This window comes from Buteo buteo, chromosome 16 (assembly GCF_964188355.1).
Source record: "Buteo buteo chromosome 16, bButBut1.hap1.1, whole genome shotgun sequence".
NCBI lineage: Eukaryota > Metazoa > Chordata > Aves > Accipitriformes > Accipitridae > Buteo > Buteo buteo.
The window spans coordinates 2,663,502-2,688,044 of record NC_134186.1 but is presented as its reverse complement, the minus strand read 5'-3'; the positions used below and the strand labels follow the sequence as shown (position 1 = coordinate 2,688,044).

General features: G+C 69.4%; 1 protein-coding gene across 4 annotated transcripts; it reads left to right on the top strand.

Annotated features, from left to right (window-relative positions):
• Positions 1-1,371: 1,371 nt before the first annotated feature.
• Positions 1,372-24,222, top strand: COL16A1 (collagen type XVI alpha 1 chain). Of its 4 annotated transcripts, XM_075047297.1 has the most exons (71): positions 1,372-1,509; positions 2,756-2,868; positions 4,941-5,003; positions 5,149-5,266; positions 6,686-6,809; positions 6,899-7,174; positions 7,266-7,346; positions 7,679-7,810; positions 8,607-8,660; positions 9,644-9,679; positions 10,111-10,137; positions 10,318-10,380; positions 10,551-10,592; positions 10,688-10,732; positions 10,949-10,984; positions 11,132-11,194; positions 11,335-11,379; positions 11,459-11,554; positions 11,702-11,740; positions 12,032-12,076; positions 12,343-12,378; positions 12,564-12,680; positions 12,786-12,821; positions 12,941-12,976; positions 13,067-13,171; positions 13,269-13,313; positions 13,443-13,478; positions 13,604-13,657; positions 13,835-13,951; positions 14,027-14,062; positions 14,193-14,300; positions 14,411-14,533; positions 14,611-14,664; positions 14,740-14,781; positions 14,856-14,891; positions 15,096-15,149; positions 15,222-15,290; positions 15,399-15,452; positions 15,628-15,654; positions 15,735-15,800; positions 15,882-15,935; positions 16,035-16,088; positions 16,190-16,243; positions 16,347-16,391; positions 16,488-16,604; positions 16,976-17,011; positions 17,260-17,340; positions 17,519-17,563; positions 17,921-17,965; positions 19,374-19,427; positions 19,537-19,590; positions 20,004-20,057; positions 20,187-20,231; positions 20,347-20,400; positions 20,501-20,536; positions 20,816-20,878; positions 21,028-21,099; positions 21,310-21,363; positions 21,450-21,494; positions 21,774-21,818; positions 21,931-21,984; positions 22,068-22,121; positions 22,262-22,312; positions 22,423-22,512; positions 22,620-22,655; positions 22,788-22,832; positions 22,939-23,127; positions 23,209-23,275; positions 23,357-23,533; positions 23,631-23,708; positions 23,807-24,222. In XM_075047297.1, exons 2-71 carry the CDS (start codon positions 2,793-2,795, stop codon positions 24,007-24,009), a joined length of 4,863 nt encoding a protein of 1,620 aa, XP_074903398.1. In that variant the 5' UTR covers positions 1,372-1,509; positions 2,756-2,792; the 3' UTR covers positions 24,010-24,222. The 4 variants fall into 4 exon arrangements, with proteins under 4 accessions (XP_074903398.1, XP_074903401.1, XP_074903399.1 ...); XM_075047300.1 differs by lacking the exon at positions 15,882-15,935; XM_075047298.1 differs by lacking the exon at positions 16,976-17,011.
• The last annotated feature ends 321 nt before the right edge of the window (positions 24,223-24,543 follow it).

Below are 24,543 nucleotides of genomic sequence, written 5' to 3'. Positions count from 1 at the left end.
CCCCACCCACGAGACACACAAACCCCACTCGTGCTCATGCATGGGGTTCATTGCTGCTGGGTGGCCGCAAACAAAGAGTAACTCGAGGTGAATAATTGTCCAACAAACAGCAATTATTAAAGTTTCGTTGTATTTCATACCCACTTGCTTTAATTACCCTTAATTACTACAGTAGGCAACTCGCAGGAGAATCGAGTGCTCTGTCACCGCATCTCGGGGGCTGTCGGCTGGATAAATGGCAGAGTCGAGCCGCTCTTCAAAAGCGGCGTCGCTTCGTTTGCTCGCGACAGCTTATTTACTGTGGGCTGAATAAATATCAGTTGTTAATTAGAGCGCATTTATTGAGATGCATGCGTCCCCGACACACATTTGTAAAGCTTCAGTGTAAATAGATTCATCACAATTTGGGAGGAAAGCGCCTAAAGCAGGGGCCCCGTGGTGCCGTGCCGTGCTGGGCATCCCTCGGAGAAGGGACGCGGGGATGGGGATCCAGGGATGCCCGCGGCTGCTTTGCATCCCCAAGATGCAAACTTGGGTGGGTCAGCGGCTGTCCTGGGTGGGCCTGCTCCCTGCCTGCGGGGGCTCGGGGTGGGCAGGGGATGCTGGAGCAGAGCCGGGCAGCCAGGCCCTGGGGGCAGCGGGACAGTGTTTGGGACTGGCACGTCTCTGTGGCGCGGAGCCGGACACCGCGCAGAGGCGGCGCGAGCCGGGATGGGTGCCGGATCCCTCCAGGGCTTGGCGGGGCTGGCAGGGTGGGAGAAGCTTGGTTGAGTTCTGGAAAGTCAGCAGCTCTGCTGCCGGGGATGAGGCAGCGTTCCCGCCGCCGGCAGCGGTGCCAGCGGGAGGGATGGTGGCAGAGACCCCGTCCCAGGGCTCTGACCCCAGACCCCTCGTCCTGGGCCGGACCGTCCCCAAGCCGCCAAGCACCAGGGACCGGTGTCGCAGTGGGGTCCGGCTGTCCTGATGCCGCGGGGGCTGCTCCCAGTGCCGTACTGGTGGAGGAGCATCCCTGGAAGGGACACCCTCCTCCTCCTCGTACTGGCAACCATTCTGGCCAGCGATGCCATCACTGGTGCCAGCACCAGGGTCTCCTCTAGTCCCTGGGGGGAGGAAGACCCGCTGCACAGGGATGGCAGCCAGGGGATGGGGTTCACCCCCATCCCGGGGATTGGGGACCCCCCCTCGCCCCCCCCGTAGGGGGTCCCCTTCTCCGGGCGGGGGTCCAGCCCCCGGGGGAAGGCGGCGTGGGGAGGGCGCTGCCGGAGGAGGCGCCCGGGGGGGGAAGAAGGAGGAGGAGGAGGAGGAGGAGGAAGAGGAGGGCGGGCAACCGCCGGGGGGGGGCGGCTCGGGCCCCCCCGGAGGGAGGCGGGGAAGGCGACGGGGGCGGCGCGGCGGAGCTCCCGGTGTCCCGGCGAGCTCCCACCGCCCCGGACCGGCCGGACCAGCGGTGCAGCCCGCTCCCTCCCCGCCGGTCCCGGGCAGCCCCGGGCTCCGCCGAGAACCGTGCAGGTGAGGTCCCGGCCCGCCCTGCGGACCCCCCCGGTCCCGGTCCCGGTCCCGGTCCCGGTCCCGGTCCCGGGGCAGAGGCCGGTGCTGCCGTCGGACGGGCGCAGAACGGGGCTGGGGGGGGGGGATTCCCCGTAATGAATCGTAATTAATCACCGCCCCGGGGCGGGCGGGCCGGGGACGGCGTCCCGGAGCCGTGGGGACCCGCCGGTGCGGAGGGTGCGGGGGTAGGAAAGCCGGGGTGGGGGGCATGGGGAACAGGGGGGGTGCATGGGTGGGTGCAGGGAGAACAGGGGTGGGTGCACGGGTGGGTGCAGGAGGGGAGTGGGGTGGGTGCACGGGTGGGTGCAGGGGGAGTGGGGTGGGTGCAGGGGGGAGCAGGAGTGGGTGCAGGGAGAATAGGGGTGGGTGCACGGGTGGGTGCAGGGGGAGCAGGAGTGGGTGCAGGGAGAACAGGGGTGGGTGCACGGGTGGGTGCAGGGAGAACAGGGGTGGGTGCAGGCGGTGCCAGGCCAGGGGAGCCGGGAAGCCGCAGAGGGGACCCGGGGGTGCGCAGGAGGTTTGGGACAGGGGAGCTGGGGTGCAGGCAGGGAAGAGCCGGGGAGGACGAGAGAAGTAAGCGCAGGCAGGGCAGAGGCAGGGCCGCGGGTCAGAGGGGTCCCCGATTGCTGTGCGTGGGGACGAAGGCGCGGGGATGGCACGTCCCGCTCTTGCAGCGGCGAGCGGAGCCGAGGGTCTCCGGTCTGTCACGACGCCCGGCTCCGGCTGCCTGCAGCCCTGCCTTGCCTTGCCTCGTGGCAGGAAGCAGGCAGGAGGGAGGCCAGGTCGGGGTGACCCGCAGGACCTGGGCCACCCCAGGGATCCGACACGGGACCGGGAGATAAAACAGGAGGGAGCGAGACCTTCCGCGGGAGGGTCTGCGCGGGAGGCACGCGGTTCTGCTCTGGGGCACCCCAGCCTCCGTGTTTCTGGAAGTTTGGAGTAAAACTGGGTGCTAGGGGTCGGTGGGTTGGATCGAACGCGTGAACGCTGGGATGCTGGGGCTTACCCTCTGTGCTTATAAGGGCTGGGCTGGATGCAGAGCTGATGGGGCATCCAGCAGTGGATGGGGGCTCCGCTGACCCCCGAAGCCTGCCCGAGCCACGGGTTCAGCATCAACTCCGCACTGGCTGCAGCGTCCCAGCGCAGGGCACGGGCCGGTGCCCACCACGTGCCTGTCGCGCTGCTGCCCGATCTCTCTCCCTCGCAGGCAGCCGTGTCGGCCCCGAGCCACCGCCGTGGGCACCATGAGGGGTCTCTGGGCCCTCGCGCTCGCCGGGCTCGTCAGCGCCTGTGAGGGGACGGAGCTGCCGCCGGCGGAAGGTAAGGGGCACTGGGAGCGAGGGCTCAGGGTCCGCATGGGAGCGACCCCCTCCTTGGGGAGAGGAGGGGAGGGCTAGGTCAGACCCGAGGATCGCAGGGCAGAGGTGGCCGGGGGACACCGTGAGCCGTGCCAGGTCCTCGTGCGCCAGGACCGCACGCGGGGGCACGCCGGCGGCCAGAATGGCGGCTGCGGACGTCGGCTCCCCGCCGAGCGCCGGCCACCCGGGGCTGCGGGGCTTTGCTCAGCATCCCATGCGGGCAGGGGGCCAGCGAGAGCGAGAGCGAGCTCCTGCCGCGGGGAACCAGCCCGGGGACACCCCGCCGTCGCCCCCGCCGTGGCCGAGCGCCGGGAACACCCCGCGGCCCGGGCGGCGCTGATGGAGGGAGCGGGTTTGGCCGCGGTCCGGCCGCGGGGCGCTGGCTGCCAGCTGGCAGCGAAGGCAACGCCGTCCGGCAGCCGGGTCTGGGCGGGAGCGAGCCGGGGCTGCTCTGTAGGTGAGCCAGGACCGCTCAGGGCAGCGGCGAGGATGCACAAAGCTCCCGAGTGGGTTTTGGCCTCCGGCGGCGAGGGGGGAAGAGGTTTGGCCATGGTGGACGCCAACGGCGGAGGGCTCGGGGCTGTCCCCGTGCGGCTGGGGACAAGGCGGGCAACGACCGAGCCCACGGGGGTCCCCGCTGAGGCTTTTCTGGCTGTGGGGCCGCTGTGCTTGGGTCCCAGCGTGGGGCCGGCCGCAGCTCGGGGTGAGCTCGAGGCGGATGGCGGGGAGGAGCCGCTGGCAGCGAAGCCGCGGTTGCATCAGTCTTTGCGGGGGTGGAGCGGTGGCTCATCCTGGGGGGGCTCGGGGGCCGCCCGGTTTTGCCGGTGCGAGGGACCCCGCAACCGGCGCCGGTGCCCGCTGCCCTGCGTGGCGTGGCCTCCTGGCTCCCGGCCCTTCGTTAGGGAAGCGAGGGTTGGGGAGACAAGTTTTTCCCTTAGGGGCAGCGCTGGGGCTGGGAGAAGCTTCAAAGCGGATCGCGCCCGGGGTGATTTATGCCTCATTTTCCACCCCCTGCCCCGCTGCGGATGATCTCACCGCCGGCAGGAGGGAGTTCTGCTCCTGGCCTCGACACGTGCCTGCGGGGCCGGCTCCAATACCGTCAACCCCGCCGCTGCCACCGTGCTGGGGGTCCCGAGGGTGACGGGCACCTCCTTGCAATGCTGCTGGCCGTGTGCGAGCGAGTGGTCAGCCTGGGGGAGAAGCGCCGCGATGATGCCGGGTTCTCGGGCAGAGGCAGAGGAGGGCAGTGGGGCTGTGGGGGCCAGAGCTGCCCCCCAGGAATGGCCGGGGAAGAGGCGGGTGAATCGTCAAGGGCCATCCCTGCTCCAGGGCTGACGTGCACAGAGACAGAACAAATTCCTCTTTCAATGCCCCCTTGTTTCTTCCTCTATCTCACGCCTCCCAACATCTGGTAGCATCCAGCGGAGGTGGATTGATGCTGCTAAAGCAATAATATATCAGCGCGGTTGCAAACAGCACCAGCGTTCCCATGATCGCGACCGACACGGCATTTCCTGCGGCTCGGCCTCTCGCCGTCCCCTGGCCGGACCCTCACGCCTGTGCCCTGGGGCCACCAGGTCTGAGGATGTCACCAGGATGGGACAGAACGGCCAGCGGGCAGCTCTGGGTGCCATCTCCTCGCCTTGGGTGTCCGCGGCACCCGTCCGAGTCTCCTGATGCCGATTCCAGCCGCGGGGCTGTTTTGAGGCAAAACGCGCAGCAACTGGGAAAAGCATTTCACCTGGTGAACTTGCTGCGGGAGGCGGCCGAGGCCAGCTCTGAGCTCACCGCCCGTCCCTTCCAAACCTGCTGCTTCGCTCCTGGTGGGCTGTTTGCAAGGAGCCGGCGCTGCCACGGGAGCGGTGTTTGCTGGATCCGTGCTGCCCACGGCTGCCAGCGGCCTCGGTGTGCCGGGGACGGGGGGGGCACGCTGGCAGTGCCCCGAAACCCACTTGGGCTTGGGGAGCTCTGCATGGTCCGACCCTGCTTGTGCAGCCTGGGGACACTGCGGTGACGTGCCGATTTGCCTTGCAGGGGAGCTGTGCCCGCCGCTCTGGGACGAGGATCTGGTTGGGAACAAGTATGAGAACGTAACGGGTAAGGAAAGCCCCCCTCGCCCTGCAGACGGGGTCCCCACGCAGCCCTGACTCCCCGGGGCTGGGCTCTGCACCCTGCCTGGAGAGCATCAACCCCTGGCACCCGTGCCAGGGCCAGGTCTCACCACCTCCCCTCTGTCCCGCAGGCTTTAACCTGATTAAAAGGTTCGACTTGCTGAAGATCTCCTCCATCAAGAAAGTCCGCAACCCGAGGGGGCCGGTGATGCTGCGGCTGGGCGCCGTGCCGCTGGTCCAGCCCACGCAGTGAGTGCAGGTGGCTCGCGAGGTGGCCCGAGGTGGCCAAAGCACCGTCGATCACCGGCCCCAGGCGTTTTAAGGATAGGGCCCGGGCAAAGCTCGTTAGGCTTTTGCCCTTAGCATGTGCCGGACAGTCCGGGCACCCCGTGGCACCCAGGGTGGGGGACGCAAAGGTGCCGGTGGTGCAGCCCCGGGGCTGCCCAAGCCACCTTCCTCCTAGAAAGTAAATCATGGGCTGCAGAGGCTCGGCTGGGTCGTGGCCAGCCCTTACGCAACCGCGGCTCTGTGGCTGCTCTGTGTCTGCTCTCCTCAGCTTGGCAGGCGCTCGCCGGGGTCTAGACAAGCTCAAAATGCTGCACAGCTCCGAGCAGGCACTGCTGGGTTTGCTGGGGCCGCAGGGGTCTGCTGGGGGAGGCACACGGAGACCGGCTCTCGGTCCCGCTGTCTCCGCACGTCCTGCCCGGCCGTGCCCGAGGGGCAGGGGTTGGCAGGGATGCTGCAGCGTGGCGAGGTGGGAGCAGGTCCACGTCCTCGGGAGCTGTTCCTGGAGGAAGCTGCTGCGGTTTGCACGCCTGCCTCCTTCCAGCCCGCTTGTCCCCACGTCGCCCCGGGGGCTGGCACGCCTGTATGCCGGGCACGGGGCTCTTCCGAGGGCGATGGAGACCCAGCCTCGGTTCCTGACCTGGGCAGCCAAGTCCTTAGATGGCTTCGAGACGGCGGATGCTCCAGGCTGGTGTTGCTCTTGGCCGGGTGCCCGTGGCAGCCCAGAGCCAGCCCTGGGAAGCGCTCGGCGCAGGGGTGGCCCCAACAGCCAGGTCGCAAGCTCTAGGTGGGCACCCATGGGTGCCCCTCCATCCCAGCCCTGCTCCTCGGTGCCCGGTGAGGATGTCCCCATGCAGAGCAGAGGGGACCACCGGATCTGGCCCGCTCCCCACGCCTTGGTCCAGCTCCAGAGCAGTGGCTTGGAAAATTGCTGGCATGGTGGAGCCGAGGCCGGGAGCAGAGCGGAGCCTGAAGCAAATATTTCCAGCGGTTGAACGGGCTGCGGGCAAGCTGGGCACAATCTCACACGGGAAACGGCTGCCCTGCTCCCTGCCATGCGAGGGGGGGACCAGGCTGCTAGCGGGAGGTGGGCACCACGGCTGCCCCCTGCCCACAGCCTGAGTGGGACCATCCGTGGGGTCAGGGATGTATTTCCCGGCTGCCTGAGGACAAAATTCAATACCGTGGTGACAAGCGCACGGCCCCGGGTGCCGCAGCCGCCCCAGGAGGGCCGTGTTCGGGGGTGCGTGGTGGAGACGGTGGCTGTGCCGTGGGGCAGGGATGGGGACGGCGGTTGGGGGGTCCCTGCGGCAGGCTGGCCTGGGTCCCCTCCACCACGTGCTCGGTGCAGGGTCCGGCCACCCCTGACGCCCGTCCCCGCAGGCAGGTGTTTCCCCACGGGCTGCCTCCCACCTTCACCCTCGTCCTCACCTTGCTGCTGAAGAAGAACAGCACTGGGGAGCACTGGTACCTCTTCCAGGTCACGGACCAGCAGGGCTACCCCCAGGTATGGCCCCGGGGTGGTGGGACGCACCGGCGGCGAGGGGACAGCCGGGAGCCGTCCCCGACCGTGGCGTCGTCCCCTTCTCTGCCCAGCTCTCCCTGGCCGTGCACGGCCCTGAGAAGAGCCTGGAGTTTCAGGCGAGGGCACCGGGGACCGTGTTCGTCAGCGCCGTCTTCGCCGGGAAGGCCGTGGCATCCCTTTTCGACGGGCGGTGGCACAAGGTGGCAGTGGCCGTGCAGAGCCGCGCCGTCTCCGTGCACCTCGACTGCGCCTCCATCTCCTCCAAGCCCCTGGCACCCCGGCGGGCACTGGCCCCCGAGGGCAACGCTTTCCTGGGGCTCGATGCCGTGCGCGGCACCCCGATCCGGGTGAGTCCCCGTGGGGTTGCGGGCACCCTCTGCTTGCGGCGCAGGATGCGTCCCTGCCTGCCCCTGACCCGCCGTCCCCTTCCCGCTGCAGTTCGACATCCAGCAAGCTCAGATCTACTGCGACGCCGAGCTGGCCAAGCAGGAGGGGTGCTGCGAGATCTCGGCCAGTGGGGTGAGTCCCCCCGAGTCCCCACCACGGTCTTGGCCGGGCCCTGGCATTGCCCTGCACGGTCAGGGTTTTCCCCGGAGGGGAAACTGAGGCACGGTGAGGGCAGATCTCTCAGCCAGAGCTCCCCGGTGGGTCACATCCTGCTCATGGTGGCCGGGGACACAGGGCAGCTCTCCTCCAGCCCTGGGACATCACTCGATGCCTGTCCCTGCGGCCAGCACAGGGCACGGTGCAGGATGCATCCCTCTCCCAAATCGCACTGGGTGCTCAAGCAAGGCTGGGGCTCCCGGCTCTCGCTCCGGCAGCCCCCCGTGACCCCTCCTCTCTCCTGGCAGTGCCTTCCAGAAGCACCCAAGACCCGGCGACAAGCAGAGCTGATGCAGAGCAGCAACCTCATCGAGATCTCGCCGCAGCCCGAGGGCCGGGTGTACACCCGCTGCTTCTGCCTGGAGGAGCCGCTGGGCGCGGTGAGCTCCCGCATCCCTCCGGCAGCTTGGTCCAGGTCCCCATCCCGGCACGCGATGCTCCCGACCCCGCAGGGTGGGCAGCGCTCAGCCGCCGTGCTGGGCGCTTGGTGCTGTCGAGCCTTGCAGCCACGTTGATTCAAGCCGTGGAAAAGCCCTGCCTCACATTTTCCACCGCTCCAGGCTCGGTGCGAGGGGAGGGAGGGAGCTGGCGGCGGTCAGACGCCGGGGAGCGAGGGAAGGGAGGGCTCCTGTAGTCCCGCTGCTGGTCTGCGCCAGCTGAGCCGCCGGCTCGGGGTTCAGCCCGAAGCAGGTCGTATCCATGGGTGCTCCAGGCAGGATAACCCCAGGGTGCATGGGGAGGTAGCACCCAGGGATGCACAGGCAGAATAATCCAGGGATGCACAGGCAGAATAACCCAGGGATGCACAGGCAGAATAACCCAGGGATGCACAGGCAAAATAACCCAGGGATGCACAGGCAGAATAACCCAGGCAGGTAGCACCCATGGGTGCTCCAGGCAGGATAACCCTTGGGTGCATGGGGAGGTAGCACCCAGGGATGCACAGGCAGAATAGCCCAGGGATGCACAAGCAGAATAACCCAGGGATACACAGGCAGAATAACCCAGGGAGGTAGCACCCAGGGGTGCTCCAGGCAGGATAATCCCGGGGTGCATGGGGAGGTAGCACCCAGGGATACACAGGCAGAAAACCCCAGGGATACACAGGCAGAATAACCCTGGGAGGTAGCACCCAGGGGTGAGGTAGCACCCATGGGTGCTCTTCTCTCTCCACAGGAGCCGGCGAGGACCTCGGGGAGGACTGGTCTGAAGGGAGATCATGGGGACAAGGTGAGGGGAGGTGGGAAAGGGTGTCCCAGCCTGGCTGCCCTGATCCCAGCACACTCGGCTCCGCTCCCCTTCCTTCCACCAGTGCCAGGGCTGTGCCGGGAGCCCATCCGCGCCCTGGGCTGCGTCTGTCCCCGCTGCGTTTGGGAACTTGCTGCTGCCGGAGCTGCAGGGACGCCTGCAGAAGTAGCTGCTTTGCTCCCCCAAGCAGGAATTGAGGCCTCACTTAACTCTCCGCCGCTGCTGGAGCCATCCCAGCCGTGGCCAAGGGCCTCTTTGTTCCCTCCAAGCGTCTCCGGAGCGCTGCCAGAGCTGGGAAGCGTCTCCAGCACACCCAGTGTCCCATCCCTGCGTGGCCACATCCCCCCCGCGGGTCTGCTGCATCCCCATGGTGGGATCCTGCCGGGCATCCCCAGGGTGTAGACCGGGTCCAGCAGTGGGGTTTGGGATCCACAAGCCTGCTTGGCTTTTCTTCCTACCCTCTGCTCCATGTTACTTCCCCGCAGGGTGACAGGGTCCCCCCCCAGGCAGCCGGAGACCCCCAGCAAGGGGGTGAGGTGTGGGGCTGGCCCTGATGGGAGCCCGGGGGACGGCTCCCGGTCCTGCTGGTACCAGCACCCGGGCACGGGGTGCGGGCAGCTTCGGTCCCGTGGGAGCACACTCGAGCGGCTGGTTTGACCCGGCGGAGCTGCGGTCAAGCCACAAAACCACAGGGAGAGATGGGTGCCAGGCCAGCGCTTTCCTCACCTCCCCAGGGACACAGCTCTCCTGTTTTTTCCCCTTCTCCACCCAGGGCATACCCCTTGTGCCCGCTGGCAACCCCAAGGGCTGGCGGGGAGAGATGCTGCTGGGTGAACCCCGCAGGTTTGGGGTGCCCAGGGGAGCGGGGCAGCGGCCGCGGGGTTGCGGGTGCCGCGGGGCTGCGGGTGCTGTAGGGTTTTGGGTGCTGCGGAGCTGGCGCGAGCCGCCGTCTCTGTCTCTTCCAGTGCCCGCCCTGCTCGCCGCAGACGGCCTCGGCAAACGTGAGTGTGCCGCCGGGCAGCACCGGGTTGTGCTGGTGGGAGGAGATGGGGACCCCGATGTGAGCTGGGGTTGGCAAAAGCCGCCGGGGTGCTGGCTCGGGAGTGTCGCCCACCGCTCTGCCATCGCCGCCAGCCCCCCACAAACCGCGGCTGCTCCTCGTCCGGGGCCCGGCAACATCTGGCTGCGGGGAAGGTCTCTGATCCTTTCCAGATGTGGCCCCATTCCTATGGCAACCTCTGGCTGGAAGCGTGGGGCTGATGGCGGGGGGGATGGTGGGTGTTTGGGACCCCCCTTGTCCCATGGGGCTCCCAGGGTGGCACCTGGGGACAGGGTGTTGGGAGGATGGGGACCGCGGCAGAGACGGGGCTCTCTCCTGCTGCCGTTTGGGGGGCTCTGGGCACTGCGGGACACCTTTCTCCTCTCTCCCTAGGTCACGCTCGGTCCCCCGGGTCCAAAGGTAGGTTTGTCACCCCCCAGGACACACAGAGCCCAGCTCCAGCAGGGATATGGCCATGCAGACCCTCGGCCGTGCCTGGAGCATCCCCGCTCGGGACCCGCGGGTCCCGCTGTGGGCACCCGCGTGGACATGGGGACACCCGTGCCCTGCCTCGTCACCCACACCTCCCTTCTCTTGCAGGGTGGGAAGGGCGAGCGTGGCCTGCCCGGCACCGCCGGCGGCAAGGGGCAGAAAGGCGACCGCGTGAGTGTCCGTGGCCACATCCTGGGCAGGGAACCCCACCGCTGCGGGGCTGTTCCCCAGCACGTGGGGGTCCCACTCCCCTGGGGAGTGCTCCTACCCCCCACGGCCCCCCATTCTCAGCCGTGGCCGGTGCAGGCAGAACCCCTGAGCTGCCTCCCCTTTTCCCACAGGGTGCTGACTGCGTGCGTACCCACCCTGGTGGTCCCGTACAGGTGAGACCCCCCCCCCCAAACCCTCCATGTACTCCCCTGTCCTGGCTCTGCTGCCTCCCCTCACCCCACTCCTTCTTCCTCCTCCTCCTCCCCAGTGCGCCGAGGGGCCGCAGGGCGAGAAGGGGCAGCGTGGAGAGGTGGTAAGTGATGCTCGGTGGATGGGGCCGTGGCACGGGGACACAGCCGCGTCCCCCCCCGCTACATCTCGTGTGTACCCCAGGCTGGGGCACGGGGGTCCGGCCCCGAGGGGACGGCTCAGTGGGTGGTGGGATGAAGGGAGCGGTGGTGCGAGCAGGAGGGAAGCCCTGCACGAGCCCACCCGTGGGCACCCACTTTGCCCTGCTCTTCCCACGCAGGGGCTCCCGGGGACAGCCGGCACCGACGGGCAGAAGGTAAGTCCAGCCTGCCTGCGGATCCCGGCATTGCAGCGGGAACGACTGCCCCGCGGGTCCCGGGATGGCGGCAAAGGTGCCGGGAGCTGCCGGTGCCGACCCGGCTAGCGTGGGTGACGGCGTGGGTGACATCCATCTATCCCACAGGGCCAGAAGGGCGAGAAGGGTGACGGGGGACTGCAGGGCAAGCCGGGACGCCCGGGACGTGATGTGAGTAGTGCCGGGCAGTTATCTGGGCATCCCCTGGGGCAACCCCCGGGCAGCGGGGTCCGGCCGCTGGATGAGCCCACCCCGTGGCGTGCACGGCGCTGCACGTGCGGAGCCTTCACACTTTGCTCCCCTCCCGGCAGGGCCGGCCCGGAGAGATTTGCGTGGTGGGCCCTAAGGGCCAGAAGGTAGGTGGGAAATCTGGGTGCGGGAAGGTGGGGGCACCCAGCAGTACCACCGACGCTGACACCCTCCCTTGCCTTCCAGGGTGACCCTGGTCTCGTGGGACCCGAGGGGCTGGCTGGCGAGCCGGGACCCCCGGGGAAGCCAGGGTCTCCGGGGATCGGCTTTCCAGGGAAGCCGGTAAGGACCCCCACGCCGTGGGGCTGCGCTCGGGCAGCGTCCCCAGCTCGGCACGGGGTGGCTGCGGGTGGGCATCACCGCGCGGTGGGGCTGGCCGGCCGGCCAGGGTGCTTGGGCAGGGCTAACGCCGTCCTCTCTCCCTTTCAGGGTGACCCTGGTGGTCCCCCGGGTCCGAAGGGAGAAAAGGTGAGTGGGGGGGGAAAGGGGTCCCAACCGCCCCCCCCGTCCTGCCCGAGGGCAGCTTGGCGTGGCAGGCAGCGGGTCGTGCCGGGGATCCCCGGCTGGAGCTGGATCCGCCGTGGCTGAGTCGGTGCTGGCTCGCGGTGCCGCCGACCGGGCAAGCCCCAGCTGGGTGGCCCGGGGCTCGGCTGGGTGGGCAGAAACCCCCCCTTGGGGGGGGGAAAGGGTTGCATAGGGGTGCCGAGGGCCGTGGCTTTCTCCCTTGCCGGGCTCAGGCTCTCCCGTCTCTGGCTCCAGGGCAGCTCGGGAGCTCCTGGACCCGGAGGATCGCCTGGGACACCCGTGAGTATCGGGAGCCTGGAGCCAAAGCCCGGGGTCAGGGATGGATTTCTTGGCTCGGGGTCGGGGTTCCTTGGCCGGAGAAGCGGTGGGATCCGAGCCCAGGCACGGAGAGGGGTTTGGGAGAGCCGATGGCCTCGTTTGGGGCTGGGACCGTCCTGTGCCATGCCTGGTGGCAGGGGTTGGGGGGTGCTGGGGGGGCACTGCCGGGGCAATCCTTGGCCTCAGGGCTCCCCGAAGCAGCCCCATCCCCTGCCTTCTTCCCGCAGGGACCCCCCGGCGTCGTGGGGCCGAAAGGAGACAAGGTGGGTGCAGGGTGGCCCGGCGGAGGGCTGTGCCACGTCTCCCTGTGCCGTGGGCATGGCAGCCCCTGCCGGCATGGCTCCACCGCGGTGCCCATCCCTTGGGCTCGGGGCTGCTTGGGGCATCTTGGGGGCCACCCCGAGGACCCCCCAGCCTGGGGCTGCATCTCGGTGTCCCCCGTGGGCAGGGTGAGCCATGCGAAGTGTGTCCCACCGTCTCCGAGGGGATGCTTGGTGCCACCGGACTGCCCGGCAAGCCGGGACCCAGGGGAGCGCCCGGAGCACCCGGCAAGGATGGGGTCTCGGTGAGTTTGAACCCGGGGGGTTGCGGGTGGGCGCGTGGGGTGGAGGGCAGAGCAGGGTCTCATCTCAGCATCCCTAACACTCCCTCGTGGTTTCCCCCTCCCCAGGACAGACCCGGCCCCGCAGGACCCAAAGGGGACAGGGTAGGTGACATGGGGCCGAGGGGCAGACTGGCTCATCCCCAGCCGGAGCTGGGGGGACGCTGAGCACCATCCAGCCCATGCTGGCAGCACCCAGCCCAGCTTCTGTGTTTCCTTCCAAGGGAGATCCCGGCATCCAAGGGATGAAAGGGGAGAAGGTGAGCATCCATTCCTCCATCCCACCTACCCGCTCGGCAGGCAGACCCTGTGCCCCCCCCCTGAGCCGTGTCCTCTCCCTGCCCTCGCAGGGGGACTCCTGCCTGTCCTGCGATGCCCGTGTCCTCGCCGCGCTGCTGCGGAGTCCTGCCGAGGGGCTCGAGGGTGAGCTGGCACCGCCGCAGCCGGGGCTGCCGGTGAGTATGTGGGACCGAGCTCCCCTCTCCCATGCTGGGGGGGCACCCCGGGGCTGCGTGGGTGCTGGGGTGTGTAACCGCGTGGGGCGTTCGGCAGGGCGAAGCGGAGCTCCCCAGGCTGGCTGGCATCAAGGGTGAGAAGGTGAGTGACCCCAACATCCACCCCCCCTTTCTACACCCCCCAAGGGAGCAGCAACGGCGGCATCGCCCCGTGGGGTCAGGGCAACCTCGACTTTATCCCGGGTCTGATCCCGACCCTGCTCTCTTTCAGGGAGATGTTGGTGAGCAGGGACCCACAGGCAGACCGGTGAGTGGGGGGTGCAGGTGGGCAGCGTGGGTGTGGGGGCTCAGAGTGGGTGCTGGCAGCCCAGGGGTGCAGGAGCTGGGCGCTGGGGGCTGTAGTCGCACCTCTTTCATGGCTTCTCGGTGCAGGGGCTCCGGGGAGACAAGGGCGATCCAGGAGTGCGGGGGCTCAAAGGAGAGAAGGTGAGCCCTGTGATGGGGACCCCCCCGGGACCCCCCACTCCCTGCCCCGTCAGTGAAACCTCCCCAGCTGAGACCTGTGCAACTCATTGCATGGGACAGCCCTGAGATGGGGGAGAGCAGTGGGGGCTGCGGGGGCCCCCCCCAGTCCCCGAAACCACCAGGATGTCCCCTCCGCAGGGCGAGCAGTGCGGGCAGTGCCCTCCCGTGCCGCAGGCCCTCGAAGGGGCAGCGACAGTGCTGGCTGTGCCGGGACCACCGGGGGAGAGGGGCCAGGGCGGCCCCCCGGGCAGAGCGGTGAGTGCTCCCCTGCGCTCACGGGTGCCCGTTTTGGGGGATGCTCTGACCTGACCCGTTCCTCTGGTCCCCCAGGGCAGACCCGGCGACACTGGCCAGAAGGGACAGAAGGTGAGAGGGGCTGCGGAGGGGGGCTATGGTGGGGCTGGGGGGGGGAAGAGGGGGCTGTGACCCCCCCCAGGCTGTGGGAGTGCCTTGTGGTCCCCTGCCCCATGCCAGCCTTGTCCCCTCTCTTTGTCAGGGGGACACAGGCAGCCCCGGGGACCCAGGCACCCCAGGCATGGCTGGTGTCCCGGGGCTGTCGGGTGAGCCTGGCATCAGGGGTCCGGCCGGCCCCAAAGGCGAGAAGGTGAGACCCCCGCGCTTATATGGGGACCCGCATCCCGTCACCGTGGTGTCACCCACCCCCTCCATCCCTCTCCCACCCTGACCTCCCCTCCTGTCCTCCCTCCTCTGCAGGGAGACGCCTGTGAGCCCGGTCCCATTCCGCACGGGGACTTCTCGGACGTGGTCGGCATCCCGGGAAAACCAGGGGCCAAAGGGGACCAGGGCCCCCCGGGCATCGGCCAGCCGGGCAAACCCGTGAGTGCCCCTTCCCCACGGTGCCGTGGATGCCCCGTGGCATCGTGCCCTTGGGGCTGATCCCCGGTGTGTTTTAGGGGAAACCAGGACTGCCTGGGATTCAGGGTCCTGCCGGACCGAAGGGGCTGCAGGTGAGCGGGGCTGGGGGGGGGGACGGACATGGGGGGGGGCCCTCGGGGCTGCTCACTGCCCCTCTGTCTCCCTAGGGTGAGCCGGGACCGCAGGGGATCGGCCAGCCGGGACCGCAGGTGGGTGCTCGGGGTGCCTGTGCCGTGCCGTGCCGGGCGGCTCTGCCGACTCTCACGCACTCTGGTTTTCCCAGGGAGAGCCCGGGAGCACCGGACCACCCGGAATACCCGTAAGTAACGTTTTGGGGTGCCCAGCCCTGGGAGATGGGGCAGTTGCCAGCCCCCCCCGATTCCTGCAAACGGGGGGATTGTGCCCCCGCAGAGGGGTCCTGGCCAGACCACCCTGGGGACAGTGCTGTCACCGCGGCTCGCTGGGTGGGCAGGGGGGTGGCTGGGGCTGCTGGGGGGAACCTAATGCTCTCTCGTTCCCCCAGGGCCCCCCCGGACCCCAGGGCCCCCCAGGAATTGCAGTGGAGAAAGGTGCAAAGGTAAGGAAGCGTCCCCCAGCCCTCCCTCCCCCCCCCCCCCGCTCCCCCACTCCTGCTGTCCTTCCTCTGCAGGGGTCTCCGGGTCCCAAAGGTGCTGTGGGACCCCCCGGGCCACCAGGGACCAGCGTCACGGGGCCACCGGTAAGTCCTGCCCTCCAGGACGGGCATCGCCCTCCTCTCCCGGCTAAAAACCGCCGTGCCGTGGTCCCAGCCCAAAGCTGAGCTTCCTCACCCTCCTCTTCCTCGCAGGGCCCCGAAGGGCAGCGGGGGCTCCCCGGGGCACCCGGGTCCAGCGGGCAGCCGGTACGTACCGCGGGCGGACGGGTCGTGCCCGCGAGTACAGGCAGCGCTGCCAGGCGTGCGGGCAGCATGGTGCTGAGCAGCCGTGCGCCAATGCTCGCCTGGCCGTGGGTGGGGGTCACCGGGACGGGGATGGGGGCCGCCTGCTAATGCGCATCTCCGGCTTTTCTCCTGGCAGGGGGAGAAGGGTGCCCAGGGCGAGAAGGTGAGCCGGGGTCGGGGTCGAGCTGTGCCCCCGTGCCGCCCCAGCACCCTCCCTGCCCTCACCTCTTCTCTCTGCTGCAGGGAGACCCCGGGGAATGTACCTGCCCACCCGGTCCCCGCCAGGACCCCAGTTACGCCGGCATGCCGGTAAGCACCCCGAGCGCCCGTGGGCACCCCCCGGCTCTGCTTCGCCCCCGCTGAACGCTCTTCCCCTTCTCTCGGCCCCAGGGAGCCCCAGGACTCTGGACCGGGATGTCCTGGCAGCCGCAGCCGGGCCCACAGGTGGGTGCTGCTCCCGCTGCGCTGCGCCCGCCGGCCCCCCACCCACCGGCACCTCACCCCCCCGCCGCCTCTCTCCATTTGTGTTTTGGGGTTTCGCAGGGTCCCCCAGGAGCACCCGGCCCCCCCGGTCCCCCCGGTGCCCCGGGCCGCCAGGTGAGCGATGGGAGACGGGAGCAGAACCGGGTGAATGGGGACCCATCCTGCCCAGCTCTTAGCACGGGGTTTAAATATTCAAGCGCTCTCCTCGACTTTAGGGGATACCAGGGCACAACGGTTTGCCGGGACTGCCCGGACCGGCCGGAGACCTGGTAGGTAGCGGCTGTGCCCGCGGCAGAGACCCCCACGGCCGCCTGTCCTGCACCCCCCGCCCCGGTGCGGACACCGTCCCCTTCCCTCCTGCATCTCTTCCAGGGGCCGCTGGCCGTCATGGCCGAGAGGAACATCGAAGTGCTGAAGGTGAGAGTGTGGGGATGGGGCATCTTCCCGCTGTGGGTCGTGCCCCGGGGTACCCCGAGCACCCCGAGGTGCCCCTGACTCCCTGCCTCCTCCCAGACCCTCTGCGGGGACTGCACCCAGCTGCAGGCAGCCTTCGAAGCACCCAGCGGCGTCAAGGGAGAGAAGGGAGATGGGGGCATGCCGGGTGCCCCCGGCAGCGAAAGCTGCGCCCGCGTGAGTATCGCCCACCTCCGGGTGGGAATCCCGGTGCCCAAAAACCCCTGGTTTTGGTGGGTGTTGGGGTAAAATGCAGAGATGCTCCTGAGCTCCTGGGCATCGGCTCACGTGGCAGTGGTGCAAAGCAGCAGGCGCTTGCAGGGCTGGGCACGCTCCGGGCACGCTCTGGGTATGCTGGTCCTGCTGGTCCTGCCTGCCCTGGGGAGGGTGATGGGCTTGTCCTGTGCAGGGGCCGGTGCAGGCTGGAGCAGAGGGTGCTGAGCACCCGAGGGTTGCAAAATGCGGGGCTCCGCGCCCCACTGTGCCCCACGGTTCCCCCAGTGCACCCCTGCAGGGGATCCCTGGGTGACTCCTGGGTTTTCTTCCAGTGCTTTGCCCAGTTCCCGAGAGCGGAGGAGGCTCGGGTGAGTGAACTGTGCCGCCCGGCACCCTCTCCCTGCCCCTGGGGCTGAGCTGGTCTGGGTCCCCCGGTCCCCCAGGGTGCTGCAGGGTTGGGTCCCACTGGGGCAGGACCCGGCACCGTACCCCCGTTGCGGGAGCAGCTTTGGGGAGCGGAGGTTTGCTTCGAGGGGCGCTTGGCTTGGCAGAGCTCAGCCGTGGGCAGCGGGCAAAGCCGGTCCCAGCTCCTGAGGTGTCCCCCCGCTCCCCGCAGGGTGACAGCCCTGATCCGGACTGCGTGGGCGATCCCGGGCTCCCGGGTGCCCCGGGCATCCCCGGCGAGAGAGGCGAGCAGGTGGGTGTCCTCCCCATCCGCGGCGCTGCTCTTCTCCTCCAGCTGCCCCCCACCGCCATCCCAGCCCTTCCCAGCGGGCACGGGTGGTCCCTCCGTGCCCCTCGGAGCTGGAGTGGGGCCAGGTCCCTGTCTGTCCCCCCCCCTCCATGGTCATGCCTAATGCACCCATCTCTCCCAGGGCTCACCAGGACTGCGGGGACCCCCGGGGCCACCTGGGCCCATCGTAAGTACCCCCTGCCTGGGGCGGAGGGTGGGCATCGTGTTATGGTCCTGGGGGGGCTTGGACCCCCCCCCCCCCCCCAACGCTGCAAGTTGCCAAGGGGGCCCGGCGCCCTGCCCCGAGGCCGTGGTGATGGGCAGAGGGCCGGGAGGCAGAGGTGCAGCGTGGCACGGCTGTCCCCGGCGAGTCTGGACACGGAGGTGAAGGTGCTGCCAGCCCGGAGATGGAGCAGAAAGCCCGGCTTGGTGGGATGCCGAGGTCGAGCCGGCCCGTGCCCAGCCGCTCTGCGGCCCCCCGAGGACTCAGCCCAGGCTCCCGGGTGCCATTTCCAGGCTGTGATCTCCCTGTTTCTCCCCTCAGGGCCCCCCAGGCTTTCCTGGAACGCCTGGCGCACCCGGACTGCCCGTAAGGACCCAGCACGGCTCTGCTCTGTGCCCTCTGTCGCTGCCGCTTGGTTTGGCTGTGTCCCCCTGTCCCTGTCCCCCCCTGGGAGCAGCCGCAGCCCAGCTGCCCCCCCCTCCCCTCCACCCCATCTCCATCCTCCCATTTTCACCTCCTCCATTGCCATGCAGGGGGTTCTCGGCGGACCCGGGGTCTGCAGGTTTGGGAATGATCTTCCTGAGCTCAGGGACCGGGTGCTGGCACTCACCAGCCCCGGAGCATCTGCCCCCGGTGCCCCGTGTTGGGGTCCTTCGCTGCCACGGGACCCAGGGACGGCCACAGCCTCCAGGCTGACTCGCCTCAGCCGTTTTCGGTGTGCCGGGGAGCCGCTACGCCGGCTTGGTGCCCGCGGCTCATCGCAGCTCCCGCGGGGTGGGCTGGGTGCACCCGAAGGCACCCGGCTGCTGCCCCTTCCCCGGTTGCCCCTGGGGACTCCCCTCGTGGGGGCCGGGAGGAACCCCCCCCCGTGAGGCCGCTGCTGCCCGGGCTCATCCTCTTCCTCCCCCTGGGTCCTCTGTGGTCAGCCAGCCTCCACCACCATCTCCATCTTGATCTTCACCTTCATCGTCATCTTCATCTTCATCCTCCTGCTCCCTCCTAGCACGAGGAGGCGGCGGGGCTGCGCCGGCGGCTCTCGGAGGATCCTGCCCTCCCTCGCCCGTGCCAGTCGTGTCCCGCTCCTGTCCCCTCGTCCACTAATGTCACCGTAACACCACGGTCTGTGTGGGTCTGCGTGGGTCTTTGTGGGTCGTTGCTCTGCGGTGTGCCCGTGTGTCCTGTCCGGTCTCCACCGCCTCGGCACCACGTCATCCCACTAACCCACCCCAGTGGTCCCGTGGCACGGAGCCCGGGGGCTCCCAGCCGTCACCCGTGTCACCTGTGCCTGGCGTGCCCTGGGAGGACGGGGAGGCAGCGGGTCGCACCGGGATGGAGCTGTGGTCCGAAGCATGTCCTGGGCAGTGGCCGGGGTGCCAGGAGCTGGGCACCCCACGCAGCCCCCCGCCGGCACTGAGCTTTCCATGGCTCCGTGGCACCAGGGCTGCCCGTGGGTCCTGCCCGTTTGCCACAGCGTGGGGGGCACAGGCAGCAGTGACCTGTGTCTGGGTGGGAGCGTACCCGGCCACGCTTGGGCGTTGAGCCCGGTGCCGTGGGTGGAGGGACCCCAGCCAGGTGCCGAGTGGGTCCTTCTCCCCGGTGCCCGGAGGTGCCGGGCAGAGCGGGGCCGGTGCGGGTCGATGGAGATCACAGACCCCATGGGCCGTGCCCAGGTCCTCGGCCCCCTGCACTCTGCCCGGTTGTGCTGCCAGGTGGGCACAGCCCCGGGCAGGGGCCGGAGGAGACCCCCTGCAGCTCTTCTCTTCTTCCTCCGAAGGGTCTCCAGGGGGAACGTGGCCCTGCCGGGCTCGCTGGAGCCAAAGGGGAGCCGGTGAGTGGTGTGGGAGGAGGGGATGGAGGGGGGACGCTGGTGCCCCGTGGGCTTTGGGCACCTGGCTGGGGCACTGCAGGTGGCTCAGCATCGTCCTCCTCCTGCACAGGGACCTCCAGGGCAGCCCGGCTACCCCGGCGCGACGGGTCCCCCCGGCCTTCCCGTGAGTACTGCGGGGAGCCAGGCAGCACGTGCCAGCCCCCAGCCACCTCGTGTGTCCCCACGTCCCTCCCTGGTGCTCACTGGGGCCCCCCCATTCTGCTGGAGCAAGCAGTTGGGAGACCCCAGCGGGCACCGAGCACCGTGTCCCTGCAGGGCTCATCCCTGTCCCATCCATCCCATCCCACGCATTCCCAGTGCCCTATCCGTTGCCCGTCTGTTGACTCCATCCGTGCCCCATCCATCTGTGCCCCTTGCATGCCTCGCCCGTGCCCCATTTTTCCCCATCCATCCCTGCACCCCATCCGTGCCCCATCTGGTCCCCCATCTCCCATCCACGCCCCACGTCCCGTCTGTGCCCCACGTCCCAGCTCGTCCCCCGTCCTGCGCGGTGCCTTCATCTCCTCCCTTCCCCAGGGCATCAAAGGTGAGCGAGGCTACGTGGGCCCCCCTGGGGAGAAAGGGGAACTGGTGAGTCCCTCAGGGCCGTGCCCCAGGGGCAGAGGGGCTGGGGGCTCTCCCAAGTGCCCCCTCACCGTGGCTACTGGGATTGAGGTTCTTCCAGCCGCATCCATCTGACCCTGTTCCTCCCCTTCCCAGGGACCCCCCGGCTTGGACGGCCTCCCAGGTCCCACAGGGCCAGCGGTAGGTGCCCACCCTGATCGGCTCCCGGGGGGCTGGGGGGCAGGAGGGGGGGCGGCCGCGGTGGCTGTGGGTGCAGCGAGGTGCTCCCCACCCACCTCACCCCCTCTTTCCGCAGGGACCGAGGGGCGAGCGCGGGCTGCCGGGCAGTGCCGGCGAGAAGGGGGACCAGGTGAGCATCCCCGAGGGTCCCGCAGGGATGGGGATCCCCAGGACCCCCATCGGGCAGGATGCGGCCGTTGGGGTCCGGCTCAGTTCTCGTCTCTCCACAGGGTTTCCAGGGCCAGCCTGGCTTCCCGGGGCCACCGGTGAGTATGTCCCACTGGGGCTGCCGGGAACGATGCTCCAGCACAGCGGGGTGTTCCCGGGAGATGATGCCTGGCCCTGGCTGTGTGTCCCCATGTCCCCATGGGGCCGGGTAGCCAGCTGGGGACGGGGACACGGGCACATCCCGCTGGATAAGGTGCGGAGAGCAGCCCCAGAGCGAACCCGTTAAAATGAATTTGGAGACAGCGGGCTGTGCAGGGCTGGGCTCTCCCACCGCGATGACACCCCCCACCCCTACTTAACACCCCTCTTCTCTTTAGGGGCCCCCGGGCTTCCCAGGGAAGGTCGGTCCAGCCGGGCCACCGGGGCCCGCGGCCGAGAAGGTGAGTGCCATGGGTGAGTGCCACCGGGACGTGGCTGCGCGGTGGCACCGCTCATCCCTCGGGCTGGTGGGCTCAGTTTGGCCCCTGCTCTGCGGGGTGGCGGAGCCTTGCCCAGCCCCGGCTGCTCCCTTGACCTGTGGCTCTTGCAGGGCAGCGAGGGCATGCGTGGCCCCACGGGGATGCCAGGGCCCCCTGGACCCCCCGGACCCCCGGGCATCCAGGTAAGACCCCCTTCCTATGCCACCTTTGTGGGGAGAAGGGGCAGGACCACTGGTATCATGGTGCTGCTGGGGAGCACCGCTGGCTGGACCCATTCCCCAGGGACCCGATCCCCGTTCCCATGGCCTGGGGTGCCCAGAGCGGGTCCCTCGGGGACCCCCAGAGCCCCTTGGTCCAAACCACCCTCTGACACCCTCACCTTGTCACCGCAGGGCCCCGCTGGCTTGGAAGGACTGGACGGCAAGGACGGCAAGCCAGGGCTGCGGGTGAGGCTCTGGGGCATTCCGCGGTGCTGGCAGGGGGGCAGCCCCCCCCCCCAGGACACCCCCAACCCATCTCTCTTTCTCTCCAGGGTGACCCCGGACCACCTGGGCCACCAGGGATGATGGGTCCTCCGGTGAGTGACAGCCTTCCTTGTCACCCCTCTCCGGTGCTCGGTGCCTGGCATGTCCCTGCAGTTAGAACCCACGTCCCTGCAGTTAGAACCGGGTGTTCCCTGAGCCAGGACTGTCCCACCGCATGGTCCTGGGGATGCTGAGCCCAAGGGGTGGGTGGGCATCCCCCCCAGGCCACCGCTGCAGGATGGGGTCCCCAGCAGAGACTGGGGTCGGCGTCGCCTGCCTCGATCTGCTCGCAGGAGCCGGGGGACCCCCACCCAGCTTTTTTCTCCCTCCAGGGCTTCAAGGGGAAGACGGGGCACCCGGGTCTCCCGGGACCGAAGGTGAGCGACGGCGGCACTGGGGGACACACGGTGGTGACAGCCCCGAGGACCTTGGTCCTGGGCCGGGGTCTCCACGCATTGCGCTGCCCACGGTGTCCCTTCCTTCTCTTAGGGTGACTGCGGCAAACCCGGCCCCCCGGGGATCACGGGCCGGCCGGGAGCGGAGGTGAGTTGAAGGGGGTGGGTGGGCGCCGGAGCCCTAAGCTGGATGGTCCCCACGTCACCCCTCAATCACGCTGCCTTCCTCAGGGTGACCCCGGACCCATGGGACCCCAAGGTCGGCAGGGACCCCCAGGGCTCATCGTAAGTTGGATCTGCCCCCCACGGCGCACCGGGACGGTGCCCACGGCGGGGAGAGCGGCGTGGCATCCCTCCGGTGCAGGGAGCGGGGACATCATCCATGTCCCCCCCCCCCAGCTGACACCCCTCTCTCTGCCCCCCAGGGCCCCCCTGGCAGCCCGGGGCAGCCGGGTCCTGCTGGCCTCGCCGGAGTGGTGAGTACTGCGGGGGCCGGGTGGGTGCCACGGAGAGCGGGTTTGGGGGTCGCCGTCCCCATCCCCTTCGCTGACTCCGATCCCGGCTGCCTCCTCCTGCCTCTCCGCAGGGATTGAAGGGCGAGCGGGGCTCCGTGGGGGAGCGAGGTCTGCCAGGGATGCCAGGACAGCCAGGACCCCCGGGCCACCCAGGACCACCGGTGAGTGCAGCGGGGCACGAGGGGTGGCACAGACCTCTGCGCCCCGGTGCAGCGGGGACCTCGAGGACCGATCGGCGTGTCACGCCGGCCCCGCTTTGATTTCGCAGGGGGAGCAGGGACCAGACGGACCCGTCGGTAAAGAGGTATGAGGTGCGGGTTCTGCGGCAATCCTGCCCGGTGGGACCCCGGGGCCGGATCGTGGCATCCTCTAGCCTGGCCGTGGTGTCCCCAGGGTGGGGACATCCCTGTCACCCTGCTCCTCTGTGTCTCCCCAGGGCCCCCCAGGAAAACCCGGCATCGCGGGACCGGCCGGCCAGAAGGTGAGGAGAAAGCCCGGCCGTGCCACCGCCGCCATCCCGGCACCCCACAGCCCCGCTCAGAGCCGGGGGTGCCAGGATTGAGCCCTGCCTCTCCATGTCTCTGCAGGGTGAAGCTGGATCCCCCGGCGAGAGGGGCTACCCCGGGGAGAAGGGCAGAGCTGGCATGCCCGGGGGGCCGGGGAAAAGCGGCTCCATGGGCCTCGTGGGGCCACGGGGTCCCGCGGGTGAAAGGGGCCCCCCCGGCTCGCCAGGACCTGCGGGCAACCCTGGGCTTCCAGGACCCCCGGGCATGATGGTAAGGAGGGGCGGCCGGGACGCGGGACCCCCATCCCTCCACGGGGTCCGGTGGCGACGGTCCCTCCTGTGTCCCCCCCAGGGAGACGTGGTGAATTACGACGAGATCAAGAGGTTCATCCAGCAGGAGCTGAACAAGATGTTTGACGGTAAGGGGGTGGCGGGGGCCGGTCGCACCCCGGCATCGCTTCATCCCCGCCGGTGCTGAGCGTGGCCGCCTTTTCCCGCAGAACGGATGGCGTACTACACCTCCCGGCTGCACTTCCCGGTGGAGATGGTGGCATCTCCAGGGAGACCCGGTCCCCCAGGGAAGGACGGGCTGCCCGGCCGGCCGGGACCCCCCGGTTCCCCGGGGATGCCGGGGCAGATCGGCAGAGAGGGGCGACAGGGTGTGCCGGGCATGCGAGGTAGGTGCTGCTCCCCGCAACATTCCCGGCGTTCCCGAGCGCTGGGGCGTCGCGGTTGTGCCGGGGTCTCATCCTTCTCCATCCACCTCTCTTCCAGGCGAGCCAGGCGCCAAAGGAGAGAAAGGAGAGAAAGGCGTGGGCGTGATGGGGGACAGCGGCCCCCCGGGACCCCCAGGTGAGCCCCCTCCCTCCGCGTGGCCGCTAGCCCCGTGCTGGGGCTTGTTGCCAGCCCCCACGCCTTGCCACCTCCCTTTTTCTCTCCATCTCTTCCAGGTCCCCAAGGGCCACCAGGCTACGGGAAGATGGGCCCCCCGGGCCCCGTGGGACAGCAGGGTATCCCCGGCATCCCCGGCCCCCCGGGTGCCACGGGGCAGCCGGGCAAAACGGGGCACTGCAGCCCGGCGGAGTGCCTGGGTGCCGTGCCCCTGGAGCAGCCCCTTTTCCAGCCCAAAAACGTCAAGGGTCCCTTTGGCTGAGGGGGTCCCCCTATCTCCCTTCCCCCCCCCCCGTGCCCCCCGCCTTTGCTGTTAATATTGTTTCCCCGCTGCGCCGGGGGCCGTGCCTGTCCCGCGGCGGGGACGGGGGGGGTGTTGTACAGCTCCGTCGTGATCCTGAGGGCAGGTGGATCTTGCCCCGCCAAATACACCCGTGCTGGTGCCCCCCAGGCCTCCCGCCTCCTCGCTCGGCTGCGTGCCAGATCTCCGCAACTCCGCTTTGTCCCCGTCCCCGTCCCTGTCCCCCCCCCCCAGGGATGAGGATGCCCAAGACCGCAGCCCCGGTCCCGCACGTGGGGTACCCCCAGGTCAGCCCGGCCGGGGGCACGGTGTCTCAGAGCCCCCCTTCCAGCCCGTGGCACTGGGCCTGATGGGGTTGGATCCTGGGGGATCCCAGCCCTGCCTTTGGGGGGATCCCAGCCCTGATCCTGGGGGATCCCAGCTCTGCCTCTGGGGAGATTCCAGCCCTGCCTCTGGGGAGATCCCAGCACTGATCCTGGAAGGATCCCAGCCCCA

What these genes read in the sequence shown, in the direction of transcription:
- COL16A1 (XM_075047297.1), top strand. Translation starts at nt 2,793, where the DNA reads ATGAGGGGTCTCTGGGCCCTCGCGCTCGCCGGGCTCGTCAGCGCCTGT. An exon ending in ACCAGCAGGGCTACCCCCAG is followed by an intron (nt 6,810 to 6,898) that starts GTATGGCCCCGG and finishes TTCTCTGCCCAG; the next exon opens with CTCTCCCTGGCCGTGCACGG. An exon ending in CAGGTCCCACAGGGCCAGCG is followed by an intron (nt 20,232 to 20,346) that starts GTAGGTGCCCAC and finishes CTCTTTCCGCAG; the next exon opens with GGACCGAGGGGCGAGCGCGG.